Source organism: Gastrolobium bilobum, unplaced genomic scaffold, assembly GCF_033153095.1.
Source record: "Gastrolobium bilobum isolate Gb01-03AN ecotype WA unplaced genomic scaffold, APGP_CSIRO_Gbil_v1 utg20602, whole genome shotgun sequence".
NCBI lineage: Eukaryota > Viridiplantae > Streptophyta > Magnoliopsida > Fabales > Fabaceae > Gastrolobium > Gastrolobium bilobum.
In genome coordinates this window covers 95,019-116,917 of record NW_026897229.1, presented here as the reverse complement: position 1 = coordinate 116,917, position 21,899 = coordinate 95,019, and the positions used below count along the sequence as shown (strand labels likewise).

Below are 21,899 nucleotides of genomic sequence, written 5' to 3'. Positions count from 1 at the left end.
ATTCCATGGATTAGTCTTGAGGGTCTGCGCTTTATTTTAAATCAGTTTCGTTTCCCTTCCAAACTCAGATTGATATCGTGCGATCGTGGATATTCAATCTGAGGTTCGCGATTGCGATTATGGAAAGGGATTAATCATCAGATTTGATGATTAGGTTGATTAACCCTATGACCTTAAATCAAGCGGGCTGATACTCTGCGATTGTATGAGTAGAAGCATCGTCTTTGATCAAATGCTAAGCGATCGCTTAGAGAAGGTTGTCAATTGAAAATAAGGATTCTGATTCGATTGACAAATCAATCACGATTCTGATATCTTCTTATCCGAGGAAAGACGTCCATGGAACCCAAACCTTAGGTTGGTTATTTTTAATTACGAATTTTAAATCCAATTTCATATTCTGCCTTTTTAATTATTCAACCAAAATTCAAAAACCCCCCTTTTAATTTCTGTTTTGATAAACAATTTTTACCCAAGCAATTTCCTTGAGAGAGATGACTTAGGGTTTCCAGTCTACTACAAATTTTCTGAACCCTAATAAAAAATAATTTTTAATTTGCGCGAGTTCGACAGCTCGTGTCATGGAGTAATCGAGTTATCAGCAGAAACATCATTAACATCATTATCAGGTGCAGGAAAATCTTTAGGTTCAATGGAATCACAAGCATGAACATTTCTAGGTGCAGAGGCAGATCCGTTCCCGATACAGGTCAATACATCAAGGAGGACTTCTTCTCCAATATTTCTAGCATAACTCTCCCCCTAAGGAGAAGTCTCGGAATATCCCTATGACTAATAAGGCTCATATTCTCGAAAAGAAGCCTCTAAAGTGATATGCATTTTGTGAAGAAAATGGTTATAACACCTATAGCCTTTCTGCAAATCTGAATAACCAACAAATACACACTTTTTGACACATGTATCAAGTTTGTTGCGTAGGGCTTTAGGGATATGGACATAAACTATACATCCAAAGACCCTAGGCTCAAGGTTGGGGATACGAGGGATAGAAAAGTAAGACTCCAACTTTTTGTGGTGTTCGAAAGTTAAGCACACTAAAGGGAGTTCGATTAATTAGATATATAGCATATATTACAGCCTCCCCGTAAGAAGGAGATTATTTATTGTGGTCCGGGACCACCATTTTTTAGGTGGTCCCTTAATGTAAATGGAGGGGTAAAATTGAAAAAGAAAAAAAATATAAGGGTAAAAAGGGAAAGGAAAAATTGATGATGTGAGAGGGAGCACCAGATCATTAGGTGGTCCTGGACCATAATAAATATTTTCCCTAATAAGATCGAGACATATTCATGCCAAAGAGAGAGGCACAAACAACTTCCAATAGTTGTCTATTCTTTCTTTCCGCTAAAACATTCTGTAGTAGAGTATAAGAACATGAAGTTTGGTGTCGAATGCCATGATAACTAAAGAAATTATTAAAGTTCTATTCATATACTCCATGCCATTGTCCGATTGAAAAACCTAAATTTGATATTATGCACCTACCATGTTGTGAAATCATTGAAAGGCTAAAAAAACATCGCTCTTTTTACGTAACAAAGCTACCCAAGTCATTCGAGTGCATTCATCAATAAATGTAACATAATAATAAGCCTTTGAAAAAGAAGGCATCTTGACAGGGCTCCAAACATCATAATAAACTACTTCAAAAGGGATTGAGCTTTTATTCATGCTTGAAAAATAAGGAATGCAATGACTTTTAGCCAATTCACAAGTACTACAATGAAAATCAAAATCATTCAGAACAGAAAATAAATGGAGCTGTAACTTCTTGAGATAATCAAAAGATAAGTGTCTCAGTCATCTATGCCAGAGCCAAATAACTTCCATTGCCTTATATATGTATATATATAGATATATATCAACATCGCTGTTCTGGCAAGCCAATAAACAATTCAGTATCCACTACATGTGAACTGTGGCTACTTGGACTGTGGGGTGCTGCTTCTGTGGGTTTAACCCATTGCTGCCGCCATGATTTTTCACCACACTGCCATCATTTCATCAACAAGAAAAGCTTAGAAAAGGTGATGGCTATAAGTTCCTTACTTTTAAAAATTGACAAGGTGGTTGGTTATGTAATTGTATTGTTGTAATAATTGCCTCACAAATTGCTGCAACTCTTCAAAAAAAGAAAAGCTAGACTTTGATTAGGTCAATGGTGGTGATGACTAGTGTAAATCCTCCTCTCGTGTCTTGTTTTAACTTTATTATATCATATAAAAAAAAATTATTCATTTATAGATCAACATAACCATTTAGAGTGATCCTATTCTCTTTTTTCATTTTATGAACTTTATTATTAAAATTATTGATTATTGATCTATCAATAAATGATTGAGATTTTTCACATTTCATGATCATGTTAAAATAAGACATGAGTGAATCAATTTCCTTTTCTCTTACTCTTTAATATAATGAAACTAATCTTTATGATTATATATTGATGCATTAAGAGTAATTTAAGAAGACCTAATAGCAAATCTTAATTTACATATCATGACAATAATCCTAGCTAATATGATCTAGACAATATTATATAAAGAACATACATTCAAAATTCATAAGAAATTTTTCTGTTGTAAAAACTGTGTTTTTTGTGATAGAAAAAAGTTTGGTTTGGATTTCTTGTCATGTAGCAAATACTAATTAGAAGACGATGGGGACTGTGGTGGATGTGGACTTGGGTTTCGGCTTACTTTGCATTGGACCTAGCTGATGATAAATACTAAAACAAGCGAGTTGTAATGACCAAACACCCAAAAAAAAAAAACTAAAGATTATTTAGCTTATTTATATTTATCGTATTTTGTAACAATAATCTACATTTATATGTCAAATTATATTTATTTAACAATATTATTGATTAATAACTATCAAATCAAACCTAATTACACTGTTGGGAAGTAAATAATGGCACTATTACTAATTTTTAAGATGATACTTAAGTTTTACGACATATTATGTACGTTTTCAAAACACTTATACATATAATTTTATAGATGATAATTAATTTCAATTGGATAAAAAAATTTATATTTTCAATCAACGACAGTGAATGACACATCACTTTAATTTCACAAAGAAAAAAAAAACCACTTGAGATTATTTGGCTTAAGTATTTTTATCGTATTTTGTAACAATAATCTACATTCATATGAGGCATTATCTTCAAATGTATTTAACAATATTATTAATTAATAACAATCTAATCAAATCTAATTACCTTGTCGGGAAGTGAATAATAGCACTATTACTAATTTTTGAGATGATACTTAATTTTAATCGACATATTTTTTATTTTTTTTTGATATAGACATATTATGTTTTCAAAACACTTAAATATATAATTTCATAGATGATAATTAATTTGAATTAAATAAAGTTTCTAACATTTTCAATCAACGACAATGAATAAGCAATCACTTTACTTTCACCAAAAATAAAACCTAAAGAACATTTAACTTAAGTATATTTATTGTATTTTGTAACATAATCTTCATTTATATGTGAAATTATCTTCAAATGTATTTAACAATATTATTGATTAAGAACCATCTAATCAAATATTATTACCTTGTTGGGAAGTAAAATTGTAAATATTACTAATTTTTAAGATGATACTTAATTTTTACGACATATTATGTTCTTAAAACACTTACATATATAATTTTATGAGAAAAGTTATACTTACAACTTTTTTTTTTTACAATTTCTTACAACCATATCTTAACATTGTTAATTTCTGCTAATCAACGGTTATAATTTATTGTGAATTAATAATTAATTAATGAATTTAATTTGTGAAAATCATAACCGTTGATTGACGAAAATCAACGGTGTTAAGATATGGTTATAAGAGATTGTAAAAAAAAAGTTGTAAGTATAACCTTCCTTTAATTTTATAGATGGAAATTAATTTGAATTAAATAAAGTTTTTTATTTGGTTTAAATATGTTTCTCATTATTTACAAAATGCTTAACGTTATAATATTTTTAATTTTTAAGATAATTTTTAAATAAATGATTTTTAAAATAAATAAACTATAAAAATTTATGTGAATATTTTTTTAAAATTTATTTTTATCAATTATTATCGTGTTACATTTTCATATTCTTGGTATGAAGTAATGATAAAAATAAAGAAAAATATTTATTTAAACTAAGAATAAAAATTGTTTTTGAGAAATTTAATCTTTAATATCTAGTTGTATTACAATTTTAATTAATAATTTTAATTGATAATATTATAATTTTATCTTATAATATTATCAATTTAGATTAAAAAAATATTTATGTATAAAACCGCATGTTGTTAAGTTTAAAATCTCATGAATCTAAATGATACAGCATATAACCATAAGAGGTAAATCACTCGCAATGGTTGCAGAGATTTACTAAGAAAAGGCTTGACAAAATAGACACCCACAGCCACATGAAAGATGAGAACAACAACCAACACCAACAAACATAGCTCATGAAGACCGAAGACGAGACTTATACTTTTTGGTTTTTTTTTTTTTCAGATTAATTAAGATCACATATAATCAATAATATGGTACCAAACTGAAAAAAGAGAGCAGAAGCTCACCATTTCACTTAATTTAGCATTCTCTCCGAGTATGTCTCTCTCCTGAATTTAGTGTGGAAAAATATGTTAGGCGTGAAGGATTTCAATAACACAAATAAGCGCGTCCGTTTAATTTGCATTTGAGCTGAGTGTACCTTGTTTTGTAGTTGTTCAATGTGCTCCCTAAAAAGCTGACCCTGAAACAAGATCAAACCCTCAATTTTGTTCCTCCCTTTTTTTTATGTCTATTCTATCTGTTTCTCTTTCTCTTCAACACCATTAAATCATAATCTTAAAATCAGAAAGAAAATATGAAAGTTAATTGAGATTATAATCTAACAATATTAGAGAGGAGTACGTAGAATAGTAGAATAGCATAAAATAAAAAAAGTTAAGCATAATAATAAATCACATTTCGGTTTTTTTTTTTTTAATCTCAAGTTACTTACCTTTCTTTGCCTGATCTTTTGCAAACTTCTATCCAGCTGGTCCTCAATTCCTTGGAGTTCATCAAGAGAACAAGAATTCAAGCCATGTCCCAGTAGCATCCCGAGACATTCAAATATTATACTAAAAATTGTTGGCAGTGCAACTCATTTGAGGCCACAACATAACCTAATATATATCAGCTTTATTTGGATTGGATAAAAAAAAGTTGTTTAAGAGCATTAATCAAGAAATAAAGTTCCTAACTATCTCAACTACCAGTGAACGCTCACACAGAGAGTTAAAAAGTATTGAAAAACGGATGAGCTATTGGTATGACAAACTAGCTAGGTATTTAAACTAATGAGTCACCTTTGAGAATGTTCAAGAAGCTCTATCTTCTTTGCCATGCTGGATGACTCAAACACGAGTTTCTGCATATAAAACATTAAAAAAAAAAAATAGTAACATACATGACTGACTATAATAATAAAAACCATTAAAATGCCACTGTACAAGCTCACTATCATAATAAAAACCATTCATTACCATTCAGAATTTCTAATTTTAAGCCTATTCAATTACATTTGCATATAAAACCCACAGAAACTTCGGTGTACGATGTGTAATCCCATCATAAATCCTAAATGAAGTTGGTGACCTTCTCTAAATGTACTTCCCCTAATCTAAACTTTAGATGAGAGAAAAAAAAAAACTTGCAGAAACCAAATCAATGATAGACTTCTTACCCGCAGGTTAGTCCTCTTTAATGGACGTAAGTAATTCCTACTAATCATGAAACATTTAGATGATTTAAGAACTATTACAACCCAAAAACTTAAACCGATAAGTAATGCTACATTAATGGTTTTTGTATTTATCTAACATGCCTCATCACACAAGAGTGCACTGGGCTTACAGGTCCACCTCTATGTGCTAAAAAACTCCACAAGACTTAATTAATTATTAATTAATTTGAGGGGTAAAACAACCTCTCTTTTTTTGTAGCTTTCTTAAACTATTTCTCTTTGTAAAAAATAATTTTCTCAAAATAGACTATTATGAAACATGCATTAATTATCTCAAAAGTTGATCTATTACATGAAGTCACAAGAGTAATTTTATACCTTTAATATAAAGGTTATATAAAAATAATGTTTAAGAATGATACATTATCATATAAGGCTAGCTAGAGACTTCCTATATATTAATACTGAGCCCATCAGAAAAACTCCTAAAAACACAGACCAAAGCACAATACAAATCATAATAAATGATTATGGAAAATTAAAATAGAATAACCCTAAGATTGAAAATTATACAAAACTAATTAAGGTAAGAACATCCTAACTTGTCCTGTTTTTTGACATAACAACTTTATAATCTTGATAACGCAAAAACAGTAGTATATATGGTACAAGATTATAACAATGAACCTCAAGAGTCGGTATTAAACTAAAATATTGAGGTAATTTATATTTAAACGATTATTTTGTATTATCTTAAATTCTAAATTTAATGCCCCTATAACTTAAGTGCAGTAAGTCAATAAAATATTAACATCGTTATTACACTAGTGAACATAATATTTGTTCAATAGAAATGAATGATGTGTCAATGCACATATTTGTTTAATAAAAATTGTTCTTAAGGTCCTTTTCCTTGTCATGGACAAGTAATCAGTTGATCTATCAAGCAAATGCCCCTACTTTTAAACATCTTAGCAAACAATTTTCACTTGCTTATTCTCTAATAGTTAAAATCTCTATAATTTATGGATTTACTGATATACTATGGATCTAATCCAGCTCATGCGCGCGTTATTAGGCCTATATTTACCATAAATACTCATCAAATCTCAAGGTTTACAACTAACAAAATGGTTATCACCATTAACAGGATGGGTACCAACAAGACGACTTATATCTCTCATTCCTGGGTTAACTTTCAACTGGATGCAAAACAAATAGCTAGCGTGAATGGGATAGTTTTCACACTACAAATTTCTAAGATTAGAAAATTTTCCTGAAATTTTTGAAGAGAACTAAATTAGAGTTGAAATTAGAATATCTAACAATTAATTTGTAGCCTTCATCATATTGGTTAGCACATGCAAAACAATATACTTAACAAATAACTAATTATTCACTTTCATATATGAAGTTTTCTAAAGTTTTAAGATGAAAGTCATACCTGGATAAAGTCCTCTTCGAACTTATTAGCGGGAACATCTTTGACATATTCACGGTATCGTTCCAAAATCTTTTTCATGCTGAAGCATTTAAAACAAATTACTGTCGACATTAATATATATAAGCTAGCTATATACATAAGAATTCTATACAAAACATGGCAGCCAAAATGTGTAGGAATTTCAATGAATGTAAAACTTCAATTCAGATAATTAAGCACAGGCGAATCAGTGACCTGCCTGTGAATCGGTTTAACCGATAAGAAACCGGACCAATTGGACACAACCAACCGGACTTGAACCCCACCACAGTGAAGAAAATAAGAGATAACAATCACTATGTCAATGGTCCATTTGTAATATTTTATTACTACTCTAATACTCATTATATAGTTTCATATAAATTTAAATAAAGCGGTTCAACCAATAACCCACCGGTTAAATCATTGATCCAGTATCTATTGAGTTCGTGCTCTTTTACTAAAGCCCAAATGAGCTAAGAGTATGAGAAGAGCCCAAGAAACCCAGAGCTCAATGAGCTTAAGGCTAGGGTTTCTTGAAACCCTTATAAATACTACCACTTAAGTCATCAAGGTCATTGAACAGAAGAGGTGAGCTCATATATGAAAAGTGCCCACGCACTTCCCCTTCCCCCTCGAGAAATTTGAAAGGTTTACCAAAACCTAGAGATATTTGTTCGCTCTGTAACGCAGAAAAGATCGGTTCGTGAATTCGTGCTATGACACAAAGGACGCCGATTTGTGGAGCATCATTCTAGATCTGCGCTACAAGAGGTAATTGTAAACAATGATGATCCGTTACATTCCAAACTGTAATGGTCTTAACACTTCCGCAGAACCAATTACTCCTACAATTGGAATCAGAGCATCCTGAAAGGACACCGGACGCGCCCCCTGAAGTGGCTGTACGTGGGTCTCACTCGCTGGTACAAATTCAATGTATGAAAGGGCGTGGATGACCGGTTTCAGGTGGTTCCAGCGACATTGTGTTCGTCCCTACACGGCGGTCCTTCCCCTAAAGTTTCGTGCTCATATGAGTTCAAGTGACGGCACGGTGAACGTGATGGCTAGGATTCCTGAAAGTTGATTTAGGATTTCTTGTCAAAGTTTGGTATTTTGGGCCTTTGGACCCATGGTTACCATAAAAGAGCTTGAAATAGAACCTATAAACCAGAAGGAAGGAGCAAATGGGCTGCAAAAGTTTCCTTTTGTTTATTTTGTAATTTTATCTTTTTGAGGAAACCATGGTTAAAGTTTTTAATTTTTAATTGCTTTATTTTTATGAATGAATGAATTGTATATTGATAACATGCTCTATGTGATAGGTGGTGCCACCAAATAAAATAGATGGTGTCATATTATTGCATAACTTGTAAATTACATGAGCATAGTAACTATTATGTCTTCAGCGACTAGTATGATAGTTATTATGGGATTATTTTGATTTTATATTATCTTAAAAAATTAATTAAAAATTATTATGATTTTTGTTAAAAATCTAGATTGATAATTTAATTAATTAATTTTGGATAATTAAAATCAAGACAAATGTTCCGGAAAATTTCCTAAGAGAACTGTTTATTTTGCGAGTAATTTGTGGGTCTTCTAAAATGGTCATGTATTAAACACACTGCATACCATAATCATGTATCATGATTGTGTGAAGCACACACTGCCTATCATGACCGGATTTTAGGACCTTAATGATTTCAAAATTCTGATAAACTAAGCGATGCACGTCCATCAGTGAGCTGCTTACAGAGTTTTTGAAATCAAACAAAGGTTACTCTCAATTTAACAATTCTTAGAAATTGGCAAATTCTAAATTTTAAAATATTGAATGGGTGAAGGTTTTAAATTAAGTAATTAATTTTAAAACATGTGGGCTCCATTTGCGGGTTTATTAGTGAAATGATTATTGCTAAAGCCCCATCGAATAAAAATGGTCGGATTTTACTAGATTAAACCTTAATAATTTCAAAATTTCATAAAAGTATTGTATGGCCCATTGTCAGCAATTCTTGGATACTAAGGATAATTTTGAAATTAAAAATGGTTAATTACATTCAACTTTGGTAAAATTGTTAACCCTCCCATCGAGGCTCTGGCAATGACACTGAAAGCCCAAATAATAATTTTGGTTTTTACAAGTGACTTGCCTATCGTAAGCCTTGTAAAGAAAACTGAAGGATTGTTAACAATAAACAATGAGTAGTTATTAGAATCTACTTGCGATTAATCTGTTTATTGCTATTCTTGTTTGTAAACTGTGTGCTTTGTATTTTTTTCTAGAAAATATCATCTTTCAATCCATTAGCTACTATCTTGAGTTAAAATCCTATGGATGAGTCAATATCATCTTTTGATATTGTTCTGCAATATGAAAAGCTCAACTTTGTCCTGACTACCCCTAAGCCAACGCAGCCTGCTAAAAATGCGTCTGAGGCAACAAAGATGCAATTTTCAAATTGGAAGAAGGAAAATGTTGCAGTTCGCTGCAACGTTCTGGCCAGTCTCGCCAATCACCTGTCGGAACAAGTGAGCATGATTGAGAGTGGAGCAGAAATTCTCAAGACTTTTCTACTTCTACCAGTTTGCTAGGCTGAATGCGCTGATTGCGGTCACCAAAACCGTTATGACTGGAGGAAGTGTGTGGGATCATTGTTTGACAATAATAGCAAACTTCAAACGAGCGGATGACAATGGGACCAAATTTAAACAGGAGGTGAAAGTTGACCTCCTTTTGCAATCACTACCTGAATACTTCAACTAGTTCAAAATGAATTATAATATGAACAAGATAAATCTGGATCTTACTCAGCTGATGCACGAGCTTGAGAGTGCTGAACAATCTTTGATCAAGCACAGAAATGCATTTTTTGCTGCTGAGAGTTCTGTTAAACCTGAGGGGAAACCCAAAGAAGATAACAAGAAGAAGAAGAAATTAGGTTTCCAGTTGTCAAACCAGTTGCAAAGAAGCAGCCAAAAGGAAAGTGCTTCAAGTGCGGACGAAAGGGGCATTGGAAGAAAATTTTCCCATGTGTGAACCAACCAGATATAGGTAATTTACTTGTGATTAAGGCATGTTTAGTGGAGAATTACAATGATAAATGGATCATTGATTCAGGAGTCACTAACCATGTTTGTTACTCTTTGCAGTGGTTCAAATATAGCTTGCCTATTAGTCAAGGACAAAGAGTTTTGAAACTTGAAAATGGGGAGCTTGTGTCTGCACTAGTAGTAGGACAAGTTGTTTTATCTTTTGAAAATTGTAGAACTTTGACTTTGGAAGACTGTTTATTTGTTCCGAATTTTAAGAGGGATTTAATTTTTGTTAGTTATTTGGTTAAATATGTTTAAAGTTCAGTTTAATTCCTCAGTTTCACCAAAAAGTTCATCTTCTTTTATTTGTTCTGGTGCATTGTTTAATGGTCTTTATTTCCTTAGTCCTACAACCCATGAAGTTAATCATGTTGAATATGGAGATGATGAGCATATTCATTTACCTAAGACAAAAAAGTTTCTAATGAAACTTATCTTTGGCATTTGCGATTAGGTCATATTAACTCTAACAGGATACAAGGTTCGGTCAAGAGTGGAATTTTAAAATCCCTGGTTTTTGAACCAATACCAGTATGTTAATCTTGTTTAGAGGGTAAAATGACTAAGCAGTCTTTCAAGGCCTAAGGCAATCATGCCACACTTCAGCTGGAATTGGTACATACTGATGTATGTGGACCAATAAATGTCCAGGCCAGAGGCAGATATGAGTATTTCATCACATTCACTGATGCTTACTCAAGATTTGGACACGTATTCCTGATGCATCACAAGTCTGAAACTTTTGGAAATTTCCAAGATTTCAACGCTGAGGCAGAAAAGCATCTTGCTGTTCAAATCAAGACTCTTTGGTCTAACTGAGATAGTGAATACCTATCTGGAGAGTTCATGTCTTACCTGACAAAGGAGGGGATAGTTTCACAATTATCTTCTCCAGGGACACCCCAGCAGAATGGAGTTGTTGAAAGGGGAAATCGAACCCTTTTAGAAATGGCAAGGTCTATGCTCAATTATTCATCTCTGTCTGATTCATTATGGGGATATGCCTTAGAAGTTGCCAAGTACTTATTAAACTTAGCTCCATCCAAATCTATTTTGAAGACACCCATAGAATTATGGAAAGGGTGCAAGCCCACTTTGAACCATATCGGATTTGGGGTGCTCCAGCACATGTCTTACATCAGAAGCCAAATAAGACGGACTCACATACAAAAGTGTGCATGTTTATAGGCTATCCTAAAGGAACCGGAGGTTGGATGTTTTATAGTCCGAAAGATAAGAAGGTCTTAGTAAGTACTCACACGAATTTCTTAGCGGGGGACTATATGGCAAACTACAAGCCAAGGAGTGCGGTTATTCTTGATGAGCTTGTCTCAAATCAAGTTTTACCTCAACCTCAGGTGGTTCCAGCTTTTGTTTCTGTGGTTATTCAAAGAAGGGAATATATACCTGAAGTTGAACATACACAGGAACCAGATATAGAACCAAAAGTTCAGCATGATGATCAACAAGTGGAACCTATAGAAATGCAAGCACCACTTATAGAAGAACAAAATCAAGAATTGGTTAACCCACCTAATAGGAGTCCTCAAGAAATTGTTGATCCACCAAACTTGGATCCTCTTGTACATCACAACAAGAAGTGCGACAAAGTCATAATGGGAGATTGATTCTAAACCCGTAAAATATCTCTTGTTGGGTGAATCATATAAGGATGTCACCATTGAAAGAGATGATGATCTCACTAGTTACAACGAGGCACTAGAAGATGTTAATGCACAGGAATGGCTAGGGGCTATGATCCGTGAGATAGAGTCTATGTATTCAAACTTAGTTTGGTCTCTTGTAGAAGCACCTAAAAGGATAAAACCCATAGGGTGTAAATGGATCTACAAGAGAAAGACTCCTGAGCAGAGAGAACGCATGGGTAGGCTACCTTATGCTTCGGCAGTAGATAGTCTCATGTATGCCATGCTGTGTACCAGACCAGATATCAGTAGGTGTAGTAACTCGATACCAATTTGATCCTAGAGAAGAACACTGGATAGCGGTTAAGCATATACTCAAGTATCTTCGGAGGACGAGAAATTATATGTTGGTCTATTCTAGTGGGAGTCTTGAAACCATTTGTTACAAAGACTCAGATTTCCAAGGACATATTGACTCCAGAAAATTGACCTCAAGCTATGTGTTCACTCTTCATGGCGGGGCCATTTGTTGGAGGAGTGTCAAACAATTGTGTGTGGCTTACTCTACCACAGAGGCTGAGTATGCGGCTACATCTGAAGTTGCAAAGGAAGCCGCATGGTTGAAGAAGTTCCTTATGGAGCTTTAGGTGATACCGGGTGCTAGTCATCCCATCACTCTTTATTGTGACAATAGTGGGGCAATAACACAATCCAAGGAACCGAGGCGTCACAGAAGACAGAAACACATAGGGAGGAAGTAACACTTGATCTGAGACATCATTGAAAGAGGAGAAACAGTGGTAACCAAGATAGCATCGGAAGAAAACCTTGCTGACCCTTTTACCAAGAGTTTGCCTAAACGTGTGTTTGAGAGGAATGTTATATCTATGGGTCTTAGGAGGATTCCAGACTTGTTGTAGCTTTATGAGATTTGATTTTACTTAGTTAATTTTATGCTCTAAGTAAGATATTATGGCATTGTAATTTTTCTGAAAGTTTTAAATGAGGTATTATTCATTTATTTTACAAACACCAAGGTCCGGATCGTGTAGTATTTGATCATATGGATACGTTCATGGAGGACATGATCATAGGTTCTCACAATTGATGAATAGATTCACAGCTGTTAAATAAAGTTGGGCACTTTATTTAGGCTGCAATATTTTATGAAATGATTTTGTCCGAACCATTGTAAAATATTGGTATAAATTAATATTCACATTGAAAGGATCAAGGAGAGATTTGATTAAGGTTGTTTTTCTTTCTTAAGGTATCAAACATTCATATAACTATAGTTATGTGATTGCTCTTAATCCTAAGTTTATTTTAAATAGGTAATCAAATAGTTTTCATTCTTTGACTTACCAACGGGTGAGGTTCAATCTATTGACGACCAATAACTCGGTATTTTAGGAGTGAAATTATTTGATTATCGGTATTTATAAGATAAACAACATGAAATTTGTAGGATATGTCCCTTTAATATGTTTCGGTACTTGGATATTGAAGACATGGGTCAATGCATGTAATCCATTAAAGAAACTATCAGAGTCAAGGGAATAAATAATTGATTGAGTAACAGAAAACTTATCAGTCAATTATAGACATTCTACAAAGGGACGATGCATATTCATGTTATAAGTGTTATTAATCTTGGAGTTCAAGTTTGGGCTTTTAGTGGAGTAGCACCTACTTAGATAATCATTCGTTGATTATCAGGAGCCTTAATTAATAATGATGGTAGATCCACAGACTAGCTTGAGACAAGGGATGAGATGTTTTTCAATTAATGATGACTTATGGGTTACATAGTCTTGGGTTTTGGACTCATGTTTGTATCCAAAAGAGCAAGTGGGAGATTGTTGGGTTTGTACTCTTTTACTAAAGTCTAAATGGGCTATGAGAAGAGCACAAGAAACCTAAAGCCCAATGAACTTAGGGCTAGAGTTTCTTGGATCCCTTATAAATACTATCACTTAAGTCATTAGCCTCCTAGGTCATTGAACAAAAGAGGTAAGCTCAGATTTAAAAAGTGCCCACACACATCCCCTTCCCCCTAATGTATATGTAGTTATTTTAACACCGCATTTGGATAAATACTATTTATAGAAATACAATTATATAACTAAATATAAAATAAAAGAGCAGAAAATGAAACATATTTTTAAGATTTGGACTTGCTATAACTAATTAATATATATCCCATTCATCTAGCGAATGGTATAGACCACATTTCTATAAAATAATAAGATAGATAGGTATGAGACTTCTATAGACTAAAGTTTCTGCAAATGAAGATTTACTGAGCTAGTAAGCATAAAAATTTTAGAATTGCAATAAATTTCTTTTGGGAGAACTAACTCCTGGATGTTCTCGATTTGAACAAGAATACTCGTAATTTATCCAAAAAAAATTAATAAAAATCTTAGTGCCAATGAGCAAACCTAAATTAGTGGTTTACTCTACACACGCAACTAAACTTAGCTACCTGTAATTTGACCTAACAAAATATAACTGCTATTCATTTTTACTTAAAACTATAATTTATGGTTCAAAATCATATTTAAGCATAATCCAAAACAAATCACCAATCACATAATTTGTAAGCAAAATTCAATTTACTTGGGATAAGCTGAGTGTAACCTAAACACCCTACTAATAGGATTAAAGCAAATCGAAACACATGATATATTTGCAACTTGTCGTCACTACAAGTCACCTAGGAAATGTGTAAGGAATGTACGGAATGGAACTGTTAATAATAAGGTTAAAAGACAAAGATAGGAACAATCTCTCTTCCCGAGATGAGGAAAAGAGATGTATATTCTCCTGACTATTGTAAAGTTAAAAACTACATTGAGTAATGCTTATTGGAAAACCACATGAACACGTGTTTGCACCTGAAACTGTTCCCCACTTCTCATGATTTGAAAAACGTCAGAGTGCAGTTACTTAAGATAGGTTAAAATGCATTCCATGTATACTATTTTAATTGTATATATAGATCTGTCAAAAGTAATAATTAAAAAATAAAAAATCATGAACGTAATTACTAAAACATTAGTATTATGAAATACTTTCTTGTTTTATGAAAGTTCATACATTTATTTAAGCACTTAATATTTAATTTCCAAATATGGTATTATGTTTGTAATATATTGAAACAATTATGATAGAAGTCTAAAGATCTCCCCACCTCTAGTATAAAAAGGAGATTTTAGTCTTGTATTAAGTGTGCCAAAAATAAAAAATAAAATGATATTCATCTATAATTTTCATTTTCTTCTAACAGGGTCGTACTTGGTTTTCACTTTAACTACATTTTTAACGTTTTAACTAATGTGATATATTCAATGATACAAAACATTAAAAGTCACTTCCAACGGGAGCACTTAAGAATCTGTCGATGGAGAAGAAAGACTGATTTTTCTTTTAATGTTGAAAGTTTAACTGATTCTAGTTGTTTACAGGAATAGCATTTCAAGTATTTGGCAGTGACTTAACAAGAATGGTGCCCCGAGGAAGGAAACGTGGAGAAGAAGATTAGTTCAGAAATCCCCCTGTACACAATACTTCACATCAAACTCTGTAAGTTCATAAAAATTAGTGTTACCTACTCTACACATACTCATGCTTCATTTATTAACACAAGACAAAACAATAATTCTAATCCTACTCACGCATTAAATACACTCCATCACTTAAAATAATTATTCCAATATCAAAGACTGCATCCCTAGTCCCTATATGATTCTCTCGACCGGGTCTAAGGGGGAGGAACTTTTTTTTGGATTTCTTTTTTTGATAATTTCATAAATTTTCTATAGGTTAATTTGGAGTTTAGGGCGGGTTCAAGACTTTAAATTCCTTCCAAAAATGATACTGAAGAGAATCAAACATATCCTCTCACCCTAACTACTCAACTCCTATGAGTCTACTGAACTATCATCTTTTGATTTCTCCACAGAGACTCGTATACACGTTAGTTCAACACCCATTTATACGACACCTCACGTGCACGTACAAATCGGTGAACACATGATATCCAAGATATATCTTTTAGATGCTCGTCTCTTTTCTTCTTTCTTACGAACAACACTCTATTAAACACTGATATTTATCTCTTACAAAGATATCAATTCTCCATATCAGAATCCTTAAATAGATATGAAAATCAACCATCAAACCATTGCTAATTACACACTTGAGCTTTATTAATACACCTAAGAACAAGTGGAAAGAAAAGGAAAGTTAACTCTCACCTAAAAGGGTCAATTGAATGGCTCCTATTTTGCATATTTCAACTATATATTAGCTAGGGACATGTCAACTGGAAGCAAAACACTAATAAACTAAACCCGACATCAATGGAGAGCATTGGAATTACCTAGATCAGGGTTCAAAAGGGAACCAAGCTATGAATGTAATTATCCAATGGGTTTTGTAACAGACCTTGAGATCATCACCCAAAAGCAAGCTCAAAGGGTGAGAGTGTCTAAGGTCTTATAAACCTCACATTAGTTGCATATATAACTCATGTGAGATTCGTAACATTGCCACCCCTTTAAGGGCTGTCATAAACCGCGACTTTCACTCTATCAACACTGACTCAATGGTAGCATTTTTCCTTTTGGCGGTTTCACTCATCTATCAGTATTCTGTAAAATATTCCTTTAGGATGTATGGCACCTTAATTCAGCCTATAAATAATCCTTTCCGTGATTTTAACTCTCAATGAAAGCACCAATTATAACGGACCTTGAGGCCACCACCCCAAAAACTAGATCAACGGAGAAAGTGCCCAAAGCCTTATACATAACCAACGTGAGATTCGTAACAGCTTTCAATTTACTTTGGTAAATTGAGTACCCTATGTCACTATCCCAGTGGATTGAGTAGCCTATGTGAGTATTTTAGTAGCTTCCAGTAGAAGGAAAGATACACAAAATTTTCCCATGAGATCACCAAACCTTATAAGTAGTTTGAGGCATATTAAAAACGTGAGGAATAGATACAAGGATACCAAATTACCCAAACCCATAACTCAAGTGCAAGTACATGATTATATCTACTTGACTATCTCCAAAGCAAATCATTTTACAAAGAAGAATCATGTTACGTTGTAGAGTCAAGGTCGAAGATAACGTACTCTGAACTTGAGAATTCATAGAGTCTGCCTTTTTGTGAGAAGATTATCACAGCAATTTGTGCTTCACAAAGAACAGATAACTCGTGAGCTTTCTTTAGAAGCCCATTTTTACGCTTTGAAAAAGTCACTTGACGGCTTTCTTCTTTCTCAATTCTTTTCATCTGAATCTTCCCTCTCACCATGTTCTAGACATAATCAAGAAGAAATAATAAAAAATAAGAAAGTCAATATTATGGTCAAGCTATAGATGGAACAAAACAAATTAACTAAGAAGAACTAACACTAGGAGATGGCAAAAACTAAAAAAGAGAAAGGGAATTAAGGGAACTCATGACTAACAGAAATTGTCAATGCTTCTCAGAAATGCTTCTCTTGTGCTCTTTTAAAGGAGAAAACTACTGACTAATATATATCCCTGAAGCTGAAAAAATGCAAGACTTTGAAACAGACAATGAGAACCCACAATAGAGAAACACAAAAAGATTCGATCTTTTTCAAAAAATAATTATGTCCACAAGCTCCAAATGGGATTCACACCTCAAAGGGTTATCAAATCTTGTGAAAAACATTGAGAACCAAAAAAATATATATATACACAGGTTGGAAAGATTCAGAGTTTTGTGTGTGCAAAGACAGAGATGATGAAGTTTCAGCAGAGGTCAACGAAATGATAAGAACAGCTAGAACAGCTAGAAGAATACTAGTGAGGATTTTTAGAGCAGTTGCAAATATTCGAAAAACCCTAAAAAGATTCACTATTATTGCAAATTTGGAATTAGTCCAGCTTCTTATTCTTAGGCCACAAACACACTTTATTTCCTCTTTCATCTCATTTCGTAATGGTCCCAAAAGTTGGTGGATGCGCCAATGGGTAGAAACAGTGAAAGGAAGAGAAAAAGGAAAGTATCCAACAAACAGAGAAACCCAAACTGAGTAAAATTATTGGAAGGAGAAAAACACACTGAAGTTTGTCTTAGTCTAGAAAATAACATAATGACTAGTCTTTTCTATGAAATTTGTTTAAATTTGATGAAAGATTTGGTTGAATAAAAAAGACATAGAAAATGGTTTCTGTTTTCTTTGGATGCTTCAATGCATCAATTGTCTTGTCTTGTTTTAGAAAAAATTGAGAAAACACTATATTAGGCAAAAGAATTTATAAATCTTTATGATTGATGTTTCTGAATAAAACAAAGAATTTGATGTAATTTTTAAGAATTATAAATATTTAAATTAACTGTTAAAGTTAACATGTATAAATCTTTTTTTAAAAGATAAATAATTTTACACTGATTAAAAGCTACTTTATCTAAGTAGTACGTAATTAAGTGAGTGTTTGGTCAGGGAGAAATTTTTTAATACTATGAAAATGGAAATACTAGGGATCTGCAGGGAAAGTGACTTAGATAGGAAAGTTTTAAAAAAGTTGTTTGGTTGGGCAAAATTTTACCAGAAAAATTGAATTAAATTTTTGGATATGTGTTTGGTTGAAGATAAAATATTGATGAGAAAACTTAATGAAATTACAAAACTATCCTTGTAAAAACACCTTGGTTTTATTATAATCTTCGAACCACAAAAGAAGGAGGGGTAAAGTTGTCATACCTTTGTCACCTTTTTCATTTATTCGATTTTTCACAGCAATTCCATCTGTTCAGATAGCTTCCTCAACAGTACATAAACCCGTTTTTTCTTGTCTTCTTGATTTGCTGAGCAAAGCTAATTGATGGGCAAATCTACTCAAAAACTTCAACCAAACGTGGTTTCATCATATTTTCACATGCACTTTGTGAGCAAAATTTTTACTTTTCTCCAACCAAACAAGAATGTTTCGAGAAAAACAGTGAGTTTAGATGGGTAAATAACTTTTAACGCTTTATTTTATCTATTAATTGTATTTAATTATGTCAAAATTCTTTCTTCTGTTTTTTTCCGTGGACACGAAGCGGAATAATAGGACAGAGCATAACCACGTGGCTCTCCCATGGTGGCGAGTTAAATCGCATTCTTTATGCTGTTTCATTTTGTTCAGACTCCGGAGAGAGAAAACATCAAAATATCTATTCCTGTGTGACAAAAAATTTTGAAGAACGAGAGGTTACGATGACTCACTAATAAAGAATCATTAATAAGCTTGAATCTTTGGTACCAGCTTTTTGGAGAAAATGCTGGGAAATTAGGGGTGAAAAATTTTATTCCTATGTTTATTATGAACTTTTGTTAAAATAATTTTGGGAAAAAACTTTCTCATCATTTTAATTTTTATCCACTCATTGCTAAAAAATAAACCCATTTCTCCTATGGTTTTTATTTTTTCCTCACATCTCGGATTCTTGTACTAAAATTTGGAGACGAAAATGACCTCACAACCAGCGTCTTCGTCTTCACCCACTTAGAGAGTGTATTGGATTAGAATTTTAAAAGACTTTTTTAAGTTAAAAAATCTTATAAATTTTAAAAGACTATTTAGAATTAGAGAGACTTTAAAGACTTTTTTAAAAGATTTTTTTTACAATCAAGATTTCATAAGATTGAATTTTAAAGGACTTTAATAGAATTTATAAGATTTGAAAGGAAAATATAAATTTATAAGATTTTTAAAAATCATACGAATTTTTAACAAACATTCAAAATTACAAGAGTCAATAAAAAAGAGAAAGGTTATACTTACAACCTAATTTTGTTTACAACCTTTTACAACCATATCTTAACCGATTTTCGTCAATCATCGGTTATCATTCATTGCAAATTAAATATTAATTAATGAGTTTGATTTGCGAAAATAATAACCATTGATTGACGAAAATCAACGGTTAAGACATGGTTGTAAAAGGTTGTAAACAAAAATAGATTGCAAGTATAATCTTTCCCATAAAAAATAACAAAGAAATGCAATGAAATTAATAAAATAAAGTAAAATCTAATATAATTTTCTCAATCAGTAAAACATAATATAATTTTTAACAAACATTCAAAATTACTAAACAACAGCTTTTCACATATCTAATGGGTTGAAAATTATCTTCTTCATTTGGTATCAAAGCTATGCTTATATGATTATATGACCCAATTTTTTTTAATTATAAAAATAATTCTAAATTTGCATATAGAACCTAAAGTTCATGATAAAATTTCGTTTAGAATTTTTTGTAATTGATCTTGAAAACCTTGAGATTTTTGTTTTACGTGATGAGAGTTTTCTAACCATATATCATATGCATATTTTCATTGAATATTCTAAGAAAATTTCGAATCTGAAATTTTGGGTTTAATTACATGAAATTTTAGAAAATTTCTAAAATCTTTTTCAATTGATACATTGAAACCTTAAATTGCTTTTGGGCTTTTGAAAAACAAGTTTTTAGTAATCTATTGAAACAAAAATTGTATGAAATCGTTCTCTATAGTGAAAGAATTTCGTTCATGAATGTATTGTTACAGAATATAGAGTTCATATTATGAAAGTTTCGATATTTCTTTAAATTGATATTGTTTCATTGATGTAAAACGAAAATTGGTTTGAGGGTTTTATGTTGTTTTTAATACAAAAATCACACGTTTTTGTGCAAAGAAAAACCGCGACCCATAGTTTGAAAAATCATTTTTTAAACTTCCAAAATTTCTCAAAAATATGTTATTTGTTAGATAGATTATATTAAAATCTCGTTGGGTTGTTGTTTTGTGATGAAAATCGCTAAAAAATATGCTCTTTTTTTAGTTTTGATGAAGCTCCCATGGCGGAACCCAATTTCGAGCAGTCAACCTGTCAAAGGAAGAAGAAAACACTGCAATAGAAGAATCTCAAAAAATCCTAGGAATTAGAGGAAGATTGTGAGAGAGACATCCTATTTATATTTTTCATTAAAAAGTCTCACGAAATCCACACCAATAGAAAATCCATTAAAATCGTCGGATTTTGGAATATCACGAGTAGAGGTGTAAATGGGCCAGGCTGGGCTGGGCTTTGGCCTTCCTGGCCTAAGCCTACGTAAAAAAATATTCAACCTATCTGGCCTATTGGCCTACTAAAGGCTTTATTTATAAACCAAGTCTAGCCTATTTTTAAAAATTAGAGAGCCGTATATGGCCTACATGCCTTGTAGGCCTCCCTAGTGAAATACTTTTAAAAATATTTAAAAATATTTTTAACAATTTTTAAAATATTCGCTTGACATTAAAAGCCATTCACGTGTTCATAAATTGCTGCATTTTTTTACACGAGATATAAATTCACTAGTGAGCATTAAAAATTTTACAATAGCAAAAAAAATAACTATAAAAATATACTGAGCAAAGTTCCATTCATGCATGCACTAGTACTTCTCATAATTCATAAAAAAATGACAAACAAGAAAGAGTCAACATAATACCCCAATTCTATAATGTATATCATTTACCCTAAAATAAATATATTATTTTATTTTATTTTAAAAAATTAAATAGGCCAGCCTACAAGGCTTTGGGTCAGACTTGACAAAATTGGTCGATGGCCTACTTGTTAAAAAGGCTTTCTTATAAGCCTAAACATACTCTACTTTGCAGCGTAGGCCGGGCTAGGCCAGGCTCAATGTAGGCCGGGCTGTAGGATAGGTCAGGCTAGCTGTAACACCTCGTGTATACCCGGTTTGTTAACATATCATCGTATTAAGCCACGCTTAATTAAAAATGCGGAATATCTTTTTCTTTTCAATTATGACGTCATTAAACTTAGCCAAGTTGATTACTTAGTCAATTTCATAAAACATCGCCTGTATGTAAATTGCAAAAGACAGCT

General features: G+C 32.3%; 1 protein-coding gene across 1 annotated transcript; it reads right to left on the bottom strand.

Moving 5' to 3' along the window:
* Positions 1-1,698: 1,698 nt before the first annotated feature.
* On the bottom strand, positions 1,699-17,993 carry LOC133305016 (MADS-box protein AGL42-like). Its single transcript, XM_061505120.1, has 9 exons — positions 17,663-17,993; positions 17,465-17,546; positions 17,126-17,310; positions 7,211-7,289; positions 5,391-5,451; positions 5,041-5,141; positions 4,747-4,788; positions 4,613-4,654; positions 1,699-2,011 (listed from the first exon to the last, which is right to left on the bottom strand). The coding sequence occupies exons 3-9, from the start codon at positions 17,305-17,307 to the stop codon at positions 1,883-1,885; spliced, it is 636 nt and encodes a 211-aa protein (XP_061361104.1). The 5' UTR covers positions 17,308-17,310; positions 17,465-17,546; positions 17,663-17,993; the 3' UTR covers positions 1,699-1,882.
* Positions 17,994-21,899: the final 3,906 nt, after the last annotated feature.